General features: G+C 36.9%; 1 protein-coding gene across 1 annotated transcript in view; it reads right to left on the bottom strand.

Moving 5' to 3' along the window:
* Positions 1-18440, bottom strand: part of BCKDHB (branched chain keto acid dehydrogenase E1 subunit beta) — a 122710-nt gene that overhangs the window by 39285 nt on the left and 64985 nt on the right. Inside the window, exon 9 of the mRNA XM_082755643.1 lies at positions 14183-14269. Within this exon, the coding sequence (XP_082611769.1) occupies positions 14183-14269 (87 nt within the window). The remainder of the gene's footprint in view (positions 1-14182; positions 14270-18440) is intronic.

Here is an 18440-nt window from a genome sequence, read left to right as displayed (position 1 = left end):
AATGCAAAGCCATACAAGATTCTGATATAACATTGCTGAATTCAATGCAACTAGAGAAAGTATAATATATATATAATTTATGTTATATATAAAATTTAATATACATATCATATATTATTATATATTATAATATATAAAATCACCATTCTAAAAGACCTAGCAACATTCCTTTTTTTTTTTTTTTTTAATAATGTTATTCATAATATTCTAATAGTAGAGCACATTCTTGGCATTTTCTTTGCCCAAAGCCATTCTATGTTTCAGGGATTTATTTATCGTGTAGTTATTTGCTGGTATCCAGCACAACTGATGTTACTGCTTAAACAGAAGAAGGTGCAGGAATACAAACTACTGTAGGTTTTGCTGCAAAGACCTCTAGCTTTCCAATGCTACACATGTGCAATCAATTAAAGAAAAAATGAACAGGTGACACCTAAGGCCAACCCTCCCCTTCGTGCACTGACTTGTAAAAGCAATGAAATACTCAAAAGAGGCATTCAGAATGAAACCTTAGTTCCACTGACTTCACCGCCTGGGGCTAGGTTTTCACCCTGGGTGAACTGGAGCCAAGTGTGCAGTGCCAGAGACACAACGGGGTGGGAAAGGATGCAGCGTCCACACGACAGCTCTGAAGTCTCAGCAATCTACCACCTCCCTGCCTAAAAGCTAGGCATTTTTGAACGCTACCTCTCATTGGGAACCACATTTTATCTCTATTCATATCTCCTCTGCAATTCTCCTAATCTAGGACAGCCATTTCTACACAAGGTAAGGGAGAAATGGTACTTTTTCCACCAAACGATTGGAGAGAGGGAAACACTTCTGCCCCCCTGCTTCTGACCAAGAAGATACTTACGCTCCACAGACGTCAAAGTGACTGCACTGCCAGTCATTTGCTCACGCTTTGTGCTTCACCAGAAGGCAGTCGGGTGATCAGACCTCCACTTGCCGTAGCACGGACAAAAGGCACTTACTCAGTGATCACAGTGAGCAAAGTACTATTTTCAAGCCAATGTATCTTAGGAACAATTCCAGTTGCACAGATCAACTTTTCCAGAGTCAGAAACTTCCATACATAAAGAAAAGATGTGCTTGGCTCTCTGCAGAGAAACTTTTTTTTTTTTTCTAAGTTTCGAAGGGTGTTTCACTTCATGTGTTTTATAAAATGCACACTTCAGTGTTTGGTACAGTGGAAGCAAACCTTCCTTCCTGACTCAGTCACGTCTAACCCCATCAAGTTTTGCTTCTTGTGAGAATACTGCAGGTAAAATGACTCGTGGTGTATGTGCCTACCACCTCATTTCCCGCTTAGTTGTCCCCTATTAAACCTGGTAACAGGAACAAACATTTCCAGCAGGCTGCGGACAGACGCCTGCACTGCTACTGCTCCTCCAGTAAAGCTGCCTTTCAAAATCCCACCTCCGCAGCAAACAGCACAGCTACAGAAAGCATCCCAGGCACTGTCTATACAGAACCCATGAAATGTACTTACAACTAGGACAGTAACTCTTGTTCATTCATTTCTGCTGGTGGTACGGGACATAACATACCTCTCGCCAGCAGCCTACAGCATTGCTGCAGGTAAGATCAGAGAACAGAGGGGCATGGAAAGCTCTTTCCCTGTTGTTTTTCTTCCCATGCAACTGGAATTGGCAAATTTATTTTTCTCAGGAACTAATTCTTGGCTTACACCTGCTCCTCACTAATTTTTAATTGCTTTGGTAGGTTTTTAATTGCTGTGTTCATCACTGTAACACAGTGCCATGTGTCCACTTAATTCACAAAGCCTATTGGACAAAAAAGAGGATTTCTTCCACTGGGCCTTTTTAAGTTCTTACATGAAAACTGAGCACTGTCACAACTTATCCTACAATCGTATGTCCAGATCTGAGACTTGGGTAACTAATGGCACTAACAGCCACTAACTAATTGGGCAGTAATTCAGGCTGTCTATGCACAGGACAGCAGGCGGTTGCCTTCTCAAGGATGCAGCAGAAGCTGCTAGCCTAGGTTTTAAAGGCAGCAAAACTGCAGCCTTCATTTTCCTCTCTACCTTAAAGAACTTAAATGTAGCCAACAGCAACAGTATAAAATTTGCAGCACTCTGGAAGGGCACTGAAGTGCCAAAGAGTTCAAGAGGCTCTTTTTACATCATCTCTTATGAATACATTCAGTACGGAAGTGAAATAACTCGATCTTGTGTGCGTACATGAAGTGCCAATACATACATGCTGTTTTACAGGCCTGTTATATATTAATTAGAGTAAGACCCTAGAAAACTAAAAATCAATGTCCTTTTGTTCCTTTCAATTAAAAGTATTAAAAATCCTTCAGTGAGACATGAATGTGAAAGCATAGATTTCTCTTCATTTTGTAGTGTATTTTTCCTCCCTGTTCGGCACAGATTTTTATATGCCACTGACCACTCTGCTCCAGTCATGCTGCTCTGAACTACACCCGTTGCTGTGAGCTCATTGTCATCTAACCAGGTCATTTCTAATGACCATATGAAAGGCCAAGAAAACACAAAGCAATATGCTTCTATGAATCAACATTTTAAAACCCTAAACCTACCCACTGAAGTAAATTTTTTGATCAAGAAAGACAAGCTGCTGAGTATTAGCACCAAAGAAAATCTGACATGTGCCACAACTACTAAACTTCACTTTATTCTTTACTATTGCTTGCCCTTAGGATTTAAGTTTTGATACCTGTGGCCAGTAAAGAGTTCTAGCATCCATTAAAGTGTCTTGAGAAAGGATGCCAAAGGCAAGCAACTTCAAGCACCCCAGAAGTCTTGTATAGCTGTAATGCACTGGAAACTGGAAGAGAGCTCACTGCTGTGCTGTTACTGGGACTGCTGGGCATGACATCATAAACTGCTGCTCAACAGCGACTCATAACTCATTCTGAATAAAAGATAATGCCAAACAAAATAAAGCAAGTAAAACACAGTATTGCTAGGTTTTCAAGCAGAGAGGTTAAATAACCTCTGAATTATTAATTACTTTGTAGGCTGGCCTCACTCCAGAGTCGTGCCATGGAATGTCTTTATCAGACTAGAGTCAGAGTTTCCAAGCACTGCAAAGCCATTAAAATGAAAGTGTTTTGTTTGTTTGTTTGTTTTAACTAATTTGCATTAAGCAACAAGTTGGCAATTTGACATGGTAAAATATGAAGGTCCGCTCAGTATCAGCTTTAACATTTACCTAAAATTACTACAGTTTAGCTCATCGCTTTGATGTGCTCCTAAAACATCATTAGTTATGTTTACATACCAGTTAAAACTGCTGATGCTACTGAAGTCTAATATGCTATTAGCGGGGAAAAAAAAAAAAAAAAGAAAAAGAAAAGAAAAAAAACATGTAAAAATACCACCACATCCACATCACAGAGAAGAAAACACAAGACACACAGTCATGGAAGGGATTTTTGCTGTGTTTTTTTTTTGCCCTCCCTCTCTGTCTGGAGAGAAACCTTCTCATTTCTATCAGCTCTGTGGGTTATCTGAAACGTATGGTTAGCATCACAACATGGTTCTAATCAAAGCAGTCTGAATTAAGATTATATTTCTCTAAGTGCAAACTAAACTGTACATTAGAGTAGAAACACAAAATATTTCCTTTCCCTAGAAGAACAATGTCTAACAGCTCAAGAGATGGACATGCAAAAAGCAGGGAGTGCACAGCAAAGAGAATTTTTCATTCTGCCTCGGTGGCCAGAGTTTTGGCCCCTCTCAGTATTAGCATATGGAAGGCCAAACACGTTGTTTAAATTTATAAATCACACTGAGTGAACACAGATCCATCAGCAAGATGATGCTGGAGTTCAGCCTCAGACATATGGACATTTGCATGCCAAATTAAATAGCAGAACATGGGAAAAGTGTCCTCAATGAATACACTAAGAGGGTACTTAACCTTATACACTCTACTGATTAAGGAGAATCCAGCACTGAACTTGTTCAGCAGTCAAAACTGAACTTTCAATTTAATTTCCCTGCACAGCTACCACTCCCAATATATTCTGCCACTTTACCACTACACATTGTCCTGAGATAAACTGCCTCTGCCTGTCCAAAAATTTGCATAAGAGATGGAAAAGTGTGCAGCTGCACACTTGCATATCCATCCAATGCAGGGAAACCAGCTCAGAAGACGTCAAATAGGTTTTTGATGCATCTGGAAGAAATGCTGCCCCCTGCCTAACAGCCAGCACAGCAGGAAATGGGACAGCAGCAACCATGTGTCAGGAGGGGGCTAATCGGCATTGGTGGCAAAAGCACTGATTTGAAAATAATTTAATTTTATATTGTTTGAAACTAAATAACTCTACAGAAAGCGTACAAGTTAATGCCAAAGTTTGAAAACATTCTTCTCGCAATTTAATGCTTTCCTAAAAAGTGACCGATCTTGCTGGGTACTGTGTACCGTGAACGTTTGCCTGGACAGACAGGCAGGAAGTCTAAATTAGCATGCGCCTGTCATCGCTAGCCACTGCTTCACTCCATGAACTGTGATCACATATCAGCAAAGTCATGTTCTCCCTGGAGAGTGCTTCATTTAAAAATACAGTAATGGTTTCTCTATGGATTTCCTGCAAAATACTACAATGCTCAGACAAGCATTTTGAAAGCTTAGGAAAGGATGTTACTATTTTTACTCAGAGATAAATAAAAGCATCAGTGGAAAATATGAGATTTAAATAGCTATTAAAATAGCTCAAATATTTTCAGCTATTTCAGTGTTAAGAACTGATTTAACAAGATTTCTCTATTATCTCTACAATACAAATTCAAGCATAATTGATAAACTTTAATTATTTTTTCTCTTTTCCAGCATTAAATGCTGCTAACTGCACAATTTTACTGATATTTACTAATGAATCCCATACTGCAACACACTTCATTAAACTGTAATGATACTAAATAAAAATGCCTTAACAAGAAGTGCATACGGCACTAAAGTAAATGACAAATCTATCCTCACTTCTAAATCTGTATTTCAACTGGAGGATGTAGAAACTTAAGGATGGACATCTAACCTCACTAATAGACCAATATTTACCTGGAATTAGTTTCATCTGTAAAACACAGCGTGCACATTTATGTATTTGATTAGCTTGTAATAACTGATAACACTCATACGTTAATGTCCATGTGCTTTTGTTTTCGGAGTGAAAAAACAGCAGCAGAACACAACTCTTGCTGGTGTGTATGCTCTACAAAGGCAGATAGATGTATTCACAGACACTAGGAAGAACCACCCAAAGCTTCACTGATGGCTTTGCTCTCTCACTTATTAAATACTCATAATGAGGCAGTGCTTATCATCTCTCTCAGCACCTATGGAAACTTCCAAGCAACTGTCTCATCCTTGCCTCCACCTCTCTAGAGAAAAAAATGGAACTGCTTTAACTCCCACCAGCAGTTGGGAAAAGCTTACTCCAATGCATAGTTTTTAGACAGCAAGGACCCAAAAACAAGGTAGACAGTGCACACTTTACCTGGTTGGGAACCCTTGTCTGAACAAGCATGAGACGGATTCAAGCCTGGATTACTCATTTGCCAGCAGTGCACATAGGTGGTGGGGTTGTTTTGTGTTGTCTCATACAGTAAATGAGACTATCCCCTAAAAAGAGGAACACATCTTAATACACTTGCTCACTCTTGCATGGATGTTTTTATGAAATTTTTCACATAAGTCTAAGAAACTTTGAGTCGAGCTGCAGACAAATAAGATTGTATTGTGATTTTTGTTGTGCCTACAACTAATAGCAGATACCTACCCTGCATTTACAATTATAAAGAGTGTGTTTGAGGGTACATTTTATAAGAATCCTGCCACAGTATCTGAGTACTTCATTTTGCACGTTATTTAAGGAGTTGGGGTTTGTTTGGGTTTATGTGCTTGGGAGTTTTACACAATACAAATAAATACTGTGTGTGCAGTCAAATATTTGGCTGCATTCAATTCATTAAACCACTTTTCTTCTGCAGTATTGAATTTATCCAGCTTAGAACAGAACACTCCCTCATAGCCTGAGCAGGTAACGGATACTACTGTTACTATGAGCTTTTCTGCTTGCATTTTAGAGAAATGTGTCTTTCCTTATGCCACCCAGAAGTAAACATGTATGGAGTCTCATAAGCAAAATGTCCATTAGGATATAACAATCACAGAATGGTTTGGGTTGGAAGGGACTTTACTTTAAAGATCACCTAATTCCAACCCCCTGCCATGAGCAGGTACACCACCCACTAGCCCAGGTTGCCCAAAGCCCCATCCACTAGAACTTTTTCAGAAGTCCAATCATCTTGTGATGCATTTCTTACCAAAGAAGATGTTAGTATTGATTTAAGGTATCAGAGGATGAAACCAGATTAAAATTGGGACAATTCTGCACTATGAGTTAAGCTATCATGAGAGACTTTGGAAAAAGATCCAGAACAATTCTAACCTCAAATTAGTGTGGAGAAAGTGCAGGCAATACCCTGTGAACGTGCATTCTTGTCAGATCATGGTTTCCTTTTGAGAGTGACCCAGGCTGAGAAAGCTACCACCCCTGCCAGACAAACACAGCCAAACCCATACAGCTGGGTTCATGAACCACTAACCCCATGCAGGTACTGCATTAGGGGATCTCACATGCTAGGGGGGAAGGTCCAGAATGGGGAACACAGTGGAGTGAGACAAAAAAAATAGTTCTTCTGATTAGAAAAGAAAATAGAGCAGCTCCAATGTTTATTGCTGTATTCAAGCTCTTCAAAATACACAATAATTCTTATTTTCATAATTAGTATGAAAGATTCTAATTAAATTCATAAGTCAAATTCATATTATGAAAGGCCACTTTTTCATATTCGTTTTACTGAGCTTTACAGTGAATCTCAACTTCTCTCTTTGTAGTATATCAGCTTCAACTTTTTTGATTAAAAGCAGTTTTGTTTCCTTTTAGAAATCTTGGTTTTGTAACATTTCTTCACTTACTTTCAATATTTCTTATCAAATATGCTGACATACAAGACTGAATGCTGAATAAGACAGTCAATATTATCCACAAATTTAGACTTGCAAAACTAAAACTGCTTCTAGTTCACGCTGCATCAGAAACTGGGGGTTCACATAACTGTCTACATTCATATTTTACAAACACGATGAGCATCTTCATGCACCCGTCATAAACACTTTTGACTCAAGTCACTGAATGAGATTTTTATTTAGGTGACATGATGACATTTCCCTTATTACTCCCAACTCCTTACTTAGGAAATAACATTTTTTTTTCCATTATTCTGGATTAATTTCTGTATGTTCTGATTTTCTTTTCCTTCAAATCAGTTGTTTTTTTTTTTTTTCCACTGCATTATTAAATATTTTCGCCCATCTTCAATTTGCTTTGCTGTGTTCATTCCAGCTTTTATTTATATTTTATGCCAATATTTCCTAGATCATTCTCCTAGTGACAGAATCTGATGTTGCACATTCTATAAAACCAGGCTTTTATGGATTGTGATTCCTACTACAATGACTAAAAGCATGGAAGTGGCAAACAAAACTATGTAGGATAGTAAATGAAGCACTAGACTGCCTATTTCAGTTCTTTCAGTTTTACTGCCTATTGTGATTGTGTCAAAGCAAAGTTAAAAAAGATTCAGATTTAGTAATTTTTCTATGGGAACTGAACGACCGTACTCCCATACCTACATGTTTCAGCATGCTGTTTTATTGAGTGCCCATGCTATATTTAGTGCAGAACCTCTCTATTTAGCTACTCCCTGAAATTATCCTCAACAGTGAAAGAAGTCTGTCTCTTATGAAAAGCTGTCCAGGCTGGTCTGTCCTGAATTGTCTTTCTAGTCAACTTGGAAAAATGTGTTTTTATGTTTTTGTGTGTTTTAAGTCCTAGACTTTTATGATTCCTCAAACTGCACAGAGAATTCTTCCATAATTCCCTCATAAGTAGGGCTAACTCTTCGTACCTCAAATTCCTCCAAATTCTTAAGGCTTATACATTCCATTATATCTCAATGCTCAATTCAAAAGTCAATTTGTTTCAACACATGTTGTGAGAATAAAATGATTTAAATATAAATGAACGACAAGTACACCATAAGAATTGCTTCCAGTAAAGACAGACTTTACGAGAAGTTTGCACCCTGTTCATTTAAACTAATTTTAAGTGGCACTAGCACAAGATTTTATGTTATTCACCATAATTATAAAATAAACTCTACAGAGCACTCCAAGTTATTATTTAATTCCTGTTGCAATAAGTAAACTCCTAATGCAGACACAGATGCACGGTTTGAAACTCCATCTTTCTCTCAAATATTTTGGAATACTACATTGCAGTCACCGGTTCTAAGAACTACAGAAAGCTATGGAAGATGTCACAGCTTCATTGGGAAAAACCACCTTAACTTCAGTTTATGGGAAAAACGAAGTAATGGAACTGTACGGAGTATCTAAATCACCCAAATTCAGAAGACAAGTCGTATGAAAATTGATTCAATTCAAATATTCTGGAAATGCAATGTTGGGAAGGTGATTTCTTTTTATTTTTTGCTATGATTCTGTAAAAAACACCGAAAAAAAAAAGGCAGTTCCCATCCAATTTGGCTATTTTATTTCAAATATTCATATTGATGAAGTTAATGAACTGTTCTTTACTCTTGTTGTTCAAGCTTTTTTGTTTTCACAAGCTCTTCCTACGGTAACTTGCTAGAATAAAATTGCCCTGAAGCTGTTACAGCTTTGAAAGGCATTCCTAGACATATCAACTTTTTCCTGAAATACATCTCACAGAAATAGCTCATCTAATAGTTTCTTCTAATGTTACACAGTAGCAGGAAATTACCCCGCTTAGAGCAGATTAGGCCTTATTTTGCAGCAGCAGAAGGAAATCTAAATCCCCACCAATCCAAACAGACAAAGATTATTCTATCCAATTTTACATACAGAACTGAAGAACTGAAAAAACAAGATCACATAACTCAGTCCTCTGATATGGGTTATTTCATTGGATTTGCTGGGACCTTTTCCCTGATTAACGTTAATCTTTTGTAAGACAAAGATTGGTGCAACTTTGACAAGCTCATGATTTCTTCTGGAAGAAATCTCTGGTAGCTGACCTAACATCTCCCATTCCCCAGATCCTCCCCAGACATAATCAGATGCCCCAGGTCAAAATAGCTGCCAGGCAATAAGAAAAGAAACTGCATTACAAAGACAGAAACTCACCCTTAAACCAGCACTGCTCTATTCTTGCAAGAATGAAGGAAATATGTGTCTTGTTACATCTGTGCAAAGCTTGTGCAAGTAACAGTGTGCCATCCTGTTATTTCATAGATGGCAATGAGCTCACACCCTTCTCGAGCCATGTATGTTTTTTGTGAGTCAATAAGTAAGGCACATTTTCATGCTGGATTCTGCTATCAAGTTTCTAATGTGCACAATCCAATTTCATAAATTAAACTTCAAAAACCTTAAATAAAACATTCAACATTAGTAAAGCATCTTCTATTTTTTTAGTAACTTAAATATTATTTGTAGATAGTGGGGGAGAAACCACCAAGACTGTTTTGTGACACAGATTTTCTATATTTGCAAGATCAATGCGAGATGGTTTGTGCATGTTTATTTACATTTATTTTCAGTCCTAAAAGAAAATAGTTACTACCATATTGTTGTAGGCATAATACAGCATTCCCACATCTAGTCCCATAGAAAGCAGGAAGCTACACATTTGATATAGAAGCCCTAAAAGACAGGAAAAGAAGAATCAAGCCACTAGTCAGCACTCATGTCATGATCCTTTCTCAGGTACATTTCCTAGACTACTCTACCTATAAATTCCCCCAGCAATTTTAACTCCATTCTCCTCAACTTTCCAATTTCTCAATACATTCTGTATAAAATTACCATCACTTCTCAGAAGCGTAGTACAGTTTTTGTAAAAGAGTTTGCATAAAGAAAGAGAAGAAAAGTGACTTGAGTAACAAGAAAGGAAATTACATGCTGTACTATGCCAATTCAAGTGTTGATGAAGTCCCGCAGGTAAGTAGTTCATATGTATTGGATCAAAATGGACCAGAAATTAAGCAGAATAGGCTCTAAGGTTCAAACTAGCAAGCACATTCCATCATACACAGAACTTATATAAATATAGCAAATTGCAACAACTGCCTATTATACTAGTGTCAATTTAAAACCTCATTTTAAAAACAAAAGCTACTTGTTTCAGATTTACATTTCCCTCAAAACTGTATAATTCAAAATGTTTTTAAAGAAATACCAAACAGCTTCTTCAGATTGCCATGAAATTTTCAGGCCCACCCAAGTTTCAAATAATCTCTTCTAATACACCATGAACTAACAAAAATAAGTGTTTGACACTTCATACTAAAATGCCACCTGCTAATAGAGGAGGTAAAAAATATAAGTCCTCCACAGAATTCTCTTCAAATCTGATATGTTACATTGACCACAACAAGACCTATAAGACCTTCAACATAAACTTAGCTTTCTAATGTATTACATTCCAGAGTGAAAGATAATTTTGAAATGAAACGAAGAGATTATGTGTTATGCTGGGACAGAGTAAATTTTCTTTGTAGAGACTCATATGATTACTGTGTTTTGAATTTTTGATGAAAGTAGTGGTGATAACAGACCAACAGTTGTGGCAGAGCAGTGCTTGCACTAAGTCAAGGCCTTTCCTGCTCTTTGTGCTGCCCTGCCAACGAGGAGACTGGGGGTGCACCAGGAGGTAGGAGGGGACACAGCCAGGGCAGCTGGCATCTTTCTACAAAGCAATCAGTACAGCTATGCTCAGAGGCTCATCCCGGTACAAGCAACCTGGAATAATAATCCCTTCATTTGCAAGGAAAAGAAAAACATTACTTAAATTGGAACACTGATGGCAGCTACTAATAAGGAGATCTGATAAAATGGTTATTAACCACCGAAATCATGAAAGACTTCTAAAATGAAGGATTAGTTCTTTATCTCAGAGCTCATCATAGAGTTCTTTACCACTTTATTCTTTATGTAACTGAGTTTATTTTCCCCTTCTACAGTTCTCTGTTTATAGCTCCCTATTAAGTTTCCATTTCTTTCTGAAAGCATATCACACGATCATCTTTATTTTGTCAGTATGGCAGCAATGACAAAAAGGGAGCAGGACTGCAAGCTGCTTCTCTGCAAGGCAGCTTTCAGAAGGTTCGCTGATTACTTCAATTAGAGAAACAACATGCTTCGAGGTTGGCCAACCTCACCTATAAGTAGCTCTGGACAGTAGATACATTAGAAGGTGAAACATTACAAGTTAATTAAAATACAGCGATGACAAGATTAACAGAAGGGAATAGGCAAAATAGTACAGCAGGCACTTGCATTACCCTGACATAAATTCCTCCTCTTGTCAGTTTAACATGCTCAAAGGCTGCTAAGCAAGTAGCTGGCTTGGACCTCTTGGTCCCTCCAGTGGGCAGCTCCTCCAGTTGGCTCTCCCAGAGATAGATACCCACACGTACACCTGCCTCCCAAGTCGCTCAGCCTGCTATCCAGCTTGACGTTGGCTGGTGACAGACACTGACACGCTCCTGCTGTTGGCACTTAGACCATACACTCCCTCAAACACAAGACAGTGTTCCACATGGGAAAAGGGTTAGAAACGGGGTATGATGAGAAGACCGGACACATAGTGCTGATCGGGCACAGTGCACAGCCGGGCAGTCATACCAACCAGCCTGAGGGCAAGCAGCCAGTCCTTCTTCTCCCCCTTTTACCCAAAATCTGCCCTGACAGTTATTGCTGGCTGTCTCCTCTCAGCCCACAGGGACAGCCTCAGGAGGAGCCAGGTCAGGGGCTCCATCTCCCAGGCTAGGCTATTGGGGTTCCTTTGCCCTTGGCTGTGCCTTCTCACAAGGGAGCCTCCTCCCTTAGCCCCTCTTTGAAAACACCATTTCTCTCATTTTCTTCTTCAACAGGGGTGCAAACACTGGATTCGCATTCTTTTACATTGCAAGTTAATAATGTGCTGATGATTTCCACACCCAATTTTGGAGATGACATCTCAGTGGGCCTTTCTCCAAGGCTCCTCCAAATATGCTCCAATGTGTCCCTTAAGGAAAAGTTTAGGGCCCTCCCTGCTGAACACTTTTGCAAGCTTTTATACACAATATAATCAACAAGCAGTATTAACTGTACCTGTATTGAATTTATCCTACCATCTGTTGCTCACTTCATAATACCCATTGAGAACATGTAAAAACATCAGTACTAAGGGCAAAGTCTTATCACATGGAGTTTTAGCCACACCACCTCATCCTGTTCTTAGTTTTATATGTTTAAGAAATCAGAGTGAATGACTACTTAATGCAATAATGTGCCCCCTTTTAAATATTCTGTACTTGACACAGAAGAGTTCTGATTTAATATGCTCTCCAAATGCTTTTATCTTTCAAATAATGAAAAGGAAACCTTCCATATAGTTTTCTCATGAGTGAAAGCCATCATTTCCAATCACACTCATTTCCTTGATATCTACGTTACCATGAAATGTTTATGACAGTTAACTGTTTTGAAGTAACCTGTGTATTTTTATTCACCTTATTTCTATGATGAGAGACCTCATGGCAAGGATGGAATAACAATATGGAAACTAACCATCTAATCCAACTGGACACAATTGATTGAAGTCTTATTATTTCCATGTGTAAGAGGAAACTAAAGCCAACTGCAATCCACAGTTTTTGGCATTCTCAGTATGCTTCGCATCCAGTAAAAATGAATTTCACTTTTCATTTTTATTTTTACTGCACACTGATATCAGACATATAGACTTTACTTGATTGTTTAAGGAACGTGTTTAAATGAATTTAAAAAGCAAGGTCTTTATTATGCCTACTGCTCTTGAAAAAGCTGTTACGTTTTGCAAATGATGTTCTGCTCTCTTTTGCAGAATGGATATTCTTAAAAATAACTGGTATAGAAACTTTCATAAAGGATGCTGAAATCTTCAAGAACAGATATAAAGAGTAATAGCAGTATAGTTATAAAACAGATTCAAGTCAGCCAAAAGAAACTCACGATGGATAAATTCAATGCCAAAGAGTTATATTTCAATTTATTCTGAAGTAGCATGTGTGATAAATTAACTAATATTTCTCAAGAAACAAATCCTCATTTCCTAAAAAATTTAAATGCAAGATTATTAGTTACCATCATGAAACAAATATATGCTTTCAGTATGAACCAAAAGAAACAGTCCTTTATTAAAGGTTTTTAAAGTTCATTTGCTAAATATGTCATATTTGTCAATATATATATCCCTGATATGAAAAACAAACCAAGATGGATCAACCACATGAGTCCCTTTCTTAGTGGAGGTCTGAGGAGATTAAAAACTCATTTTTTAGTTTCAGCAATATATTGATCATACCATGAAATGAATCTTCCAGTAATATTTACTGATAAGCTTTTTTCTTCATCTTTTTCTCTCCAACAAACATATTTTTTATGCCACTAAATCATGAGATTGCTGCCTTACTTTAAAAAAAGTTCTCTCTTCAGGTGTTAATTAATAGTAACACACAACACTAAAAGACAGGTACCACTGATTAACTTTTGACATTTTCCTGAAGAAAAATCATCACTTTCAAGACACAAGGTTGGCAGTGCCAAATGGCTACTAGATTACAAGGTCACCTTTAGAAAGGGAGAAATGGAAGAGGGATCAAACACTGCTTAGATGATAAATATTTGCTTCTTCATGAAGACAATTTTCATACACAAAGTGAATTATCTTCACAGTAACATTAAAATTAATACAACTACTCTTAAAAAAAATGTTTCACAAATACTAAGAAACTTAGTTTTCTGACTCGTTATGCATATTTAACTCAAAATTACATTCCCAGAACAATTAACTCCATTATTTTCTAGAAGAAAAAAGGCTAATTTCCAAGTTTAACTGTCTGTATAGCTTTTTTGTGTGAGAATTTTAGAATCAACTTTATCTGTTCAGATAAAGTAATGCAAGCATGCAGAAATCTGAAATTAAACCAAAACAAATAAAAAAATATGAAAACCCCAATTTTGAATATAGTGATAACCATTATTTTATAGATAAACACACTCAGGCATGCAGAATGCTTAAATACAAACAGTCTGTGTACCTGAACTGTAGAACTGATTTCCGATGCAAACCCTCCTGTTAAAGGAGCCTCGTGGCTAATCAGCAATCGCCCAGTCTTCACCACAGACTGAAAAGGAAAAACAAATATAAAAATGTAATAAATTACAGCTCTTGTCATTTCTTACCTGTATTACTTAAGAAATATATGAATTGTATGGTATTAGCAGTACTTAAGTGTAGCTGCATTTTCCCTCTTGCATTTTCACTGAAATGAGAAATCATCCCATAAATCTAAATTGGGTAATTATTAGAATGTTTTTTTACTAGAGAATTTCCTAGAGAAGTGTTTATACCTTCCATTCCTTTCTAAGCAAATAGTAAGAATAAAAATAGATTCTACTGGATTATCCTATCAATTGAAATTGTAACATTTCTGAAAAAGAAAAGATTTTTAAAAGTCATCAACTTGGATCCTGTGAAAAATAAAGAGCACACATGCAAATAAATCCTTCAATGATAAACCTTCCTGACCAGACCCTAGGTAAAATTCATGAATAACAACTATTCAAAACTATTTAGCAAGAAGACAATTGTATGGATTAATGTTTCTTATTCAGGTTTTACACAGCGATTGCAAACATTTTCTAATTCTAAATCTCAAAGTTTGTGAAGTTGATATGGAATTCACTTCTAGATATAATTCCATAGCACGATACATGCAGAATGTAACATAAGCTAGTTTTAATCAAAAACAGACTGTGTTTATATTAAAAGACAATGATGAAAGCAAAATAGTTTAATCTGATGAGAGTATAAAGCTTCAATACAACCAAATATCTCAAAGTTTATTGTAACTACATGCTAAATTGCCTAGATTTCAAAAATATCAGATGCCTCTGGTTAGAAATATTGCAGCCAAGCTTTACTTTTCATAATAAACATTTTACCATTTCATAAGGTGGATAAAAAAGTTCCATGAACTTCTAGATTTACATATTGGGAGGGGGGGGGGGGGGGGACGACATCAAAAGGTTGTTGTATAGTAATCTTTCAATGACAGGACAGTTAGAGACATATTTTTAAATATAATTCCACAGTGTACTGTTAGCATACCAGTAGTCATCACGAAGGAAAGCCCAAGATACTGGTAGCTATCAACTCAACTTTTCTTAAAGATATGAACTTCTCCAGTGGGGCAGCTCCAGGCTATCTACTTTATAGAATATATAAAGGCTATGTCTTAATAATTCCATTTTTGTTATGAACCCAGTATTTTCCTAATCCTTTCTCTTTTCTAATGCAGCTCATAGGCTTTAAGTAGCTTGTCCACAAAGGTACTGGCAGGTCACAGGCCAATAAGCAATATGAACCATATACTATACTATGGAGGAGCCTGACAACATTCAGATCTAAGCAAGACAGGAAAAGGCATTCCAACAGTTGGAAAGTGAGGTAGGATATTTCCCGTATGTATTATGCCTGCACTGGAAACTCATAGCTAGAGAGCAGAGACATTAAATGCACTACAAATCTGTCAAAGACACCAAAACAACAGCTCAAAAAAATAAACACTCCAGTTTAAGTTTGTTATGATAAAACTGATACGACTAATCAATTTACAAGTTTAGTGTTTTTTTTATTGTGTGCTTTTTGCTTGTTTGTTTTGAGAATCCTCTTATTTTAAATGAAGATATTTATTCTTTTGCATATATCTATTCTGAGAAATACATACTTTGAAACATTACAAGCTATCATTAAAATCACCATGTCAGGTAAAATAAAAAGTACCTGTCAGGCAACCATGCTAGCAAAGCTTGGAGGCCCTTGGTACCAAACCCAGCTTGTTCAGTGCCAGCATGGATACCTGCAGCTCATTGTGCCATATAGAAATACCTTTAAAATCCTTCTATATGTTAAAACAGAATCAAAATGAGCAGATGTTAATCATTACACTGTATTACATTATTGTATCAATCTGGATTTTAAGGAAAGATCCAAGTATTCCAATTCCCAAATATTACAGGCTCTGCTGTATTAATTTTTGTTTGAAGTTTCACACTTGTTCCTGAAACACTGTGCATCTTTCAGAAAGACATGCAATGTTAATTGTGGCATTTCAAGTGTTTGCAAACGCATCACAGCTATTGCTAAGCTGTTCCAATGTTTAACTGCTTTCCCTGGTAAAATCTTGCACCTTATTTCTAAACCAGTTTGGCTGAGTTCAACTTCAAGCTGCTGATTCTTATTTTCCTTCTGTTTGCTATCTATTATCACATTTCTACTCCCCACGCGAACATGTTAAGATTGTGATCAAATCATCTCCTACCCACAATTTTGCTAAACTAAGCAGACTGAGCTTTAAATCTTTCATCATATAGCACACTTCCAGTTCCTTCATCATTCTTACAGCCCTTCCCTAAATCATCTCCAGTTTTCAGTGTCCTACGCCCATCTCAAACCAGCATTCCAGCCTTTTACAGAGCAACACCAAACACAGAGGCAATGTAACCTCGGCACTGCGGTTCTTGGATGCATAAGGCCTTTTGGCCAAAGCATAACCCCATGAGTCCAGTTTCAACTGACAACTGTGATTCCCCATTCTTGGGAAACGATATTTTTTGCCTTTAACAAATAAGTGCTTTCTGGAATAAAGAGGGAATAATAGTCTGCATTCATTATTTCAAGATGCAAAATTATATTTGGATATGCTGAAAAACATAACATGAGCCTGAACCCAGCCCAGTCAATGAATCCAACTTCTCTTTATCAGTGATCGAGTGTCTATTTCTCCAACGGCTTCCTACCTCCAACATTTTTCTTTTTAACCAGTAATGGTTTTAAATGTTTTCCATATCTTTGATAAAAATACTAAACAGGTTAAAAAACAAGCAAAAAAATCACACTATGCAGGATCTCAGTGACTTTATTATGACCATTCATTAACATTGCCCTTCAAAACAATACAGTTTAAGTCAGGGCAGCCCTACTGCCTTACTTCTCAGCTATGTTAATTTGTTTTGTGAGCACCTACTAAAGTTCTCACGCAACTTCTCATTGTTGATCATGTATTTCTAAGTTATTTCTCCCTACTTGTTTTTTCTAAGCTATTTTTTTCATGGTTTTGTAGATCATTCCTCCTAATTGTTTTGGTACACAATTTGGAGAGTGGAGTTGTTTGTTGTTGTTGTTGTTTTATTTTGTTTGTTTGTTTTTGTTTTAAAAGAAAAACAGCTCTGTAATGCATCAGATAATTAATGAATTACTGGTCAAAAAACACTTTAGTTCAGCAAAGGTCTCTGTCCTCTTCATTTTAATTATATTGTTTTCTCTACCAAAGACTACAGTACCATACAGCAATAACTGCAAACAGTTGCAACAGATGTTAATATTTTTTTATAAAGCAAAAATTTTATATGCATGTATATACTTTTTCTACATTGGCAGTGTTCTAGAATGGTTAAGTTATAAAATTCCATATGAAGATGCAGAAATTAAAATCTTATTTCCTGGAAATAAAGAAGTTAATGAGTTAAAACAGAAAATCTCACAAGTACCTGCTCTACAAGCTATAGAGCACAGAGGACATGAATTGTTAATGATTATTTGCAGATATCAAAGCTCTTCTATAAAGCATTAATTTCATTTTTAAATTAAGCTACAAAGCATTACTCCTTGTCAGATCAAACGAGTCAGGCACTCAACCTCCAGGGTAACCAAAATCCAACATTCAGAAGAGCATTTTGCAGTCCAAATATTTTATCAAACAACTTTGTCTACAGTGCAGTAGACATCAGCTAATGGGGTCCTCACCTTTCAAACCAAATTGGAAATACCACTGGCATAAAAGCTGAAGAAAGCAGTGGATAAATCAGCACGGTGTACCAAACTGGCCATCACAGAATTCTACTGGTTTGTCACCTTTTAAGAAGGCAGAAAGTTGGAGTGTATTTTTCATTTGGATTAGCTAGAGAAACAGGCTGTCTTTCAAGAAATTAAGTATTTTGTCCCCTCATACCAATACCTTTTACATTCCTAGAAGGGCTCGACACTTCTCCATTTCCCCAATAGCTCACTGTCTTTCGAAATACGAGTCTTTACACTTAGTCCTACATCACTGAGGGATTCAAAGGTTTAAATGCATGCACATAATGCAGCTCACACAGAGTACTTTAAAAATGCATCTTCAAAGAATACAGTGAGGCTTAGGAGACTGGCACTGATATAAAACGTTTCTTCTTTACACCCATAACCAGAAGTTGTTGCTAGCTGATCTTTAAATTCCAGAGAGACTTTTGAGG

Source organism: Aythya marila, assembly GCF_965140915.1.
Source record: "Aythya marila genome assembly, chromosome: 3".
Classification (NCBI taxonomy): domain Eukaryota; kingdom Metazoa; phylum Chordata; class Aves; order Anseriformes; family Anatidae; genus Aythya; species Aythya marila.
Note: the sequence above shows the minus strand (reverse complement) of the source record. Positions and strands in the feature narration are given on the sequence as shown.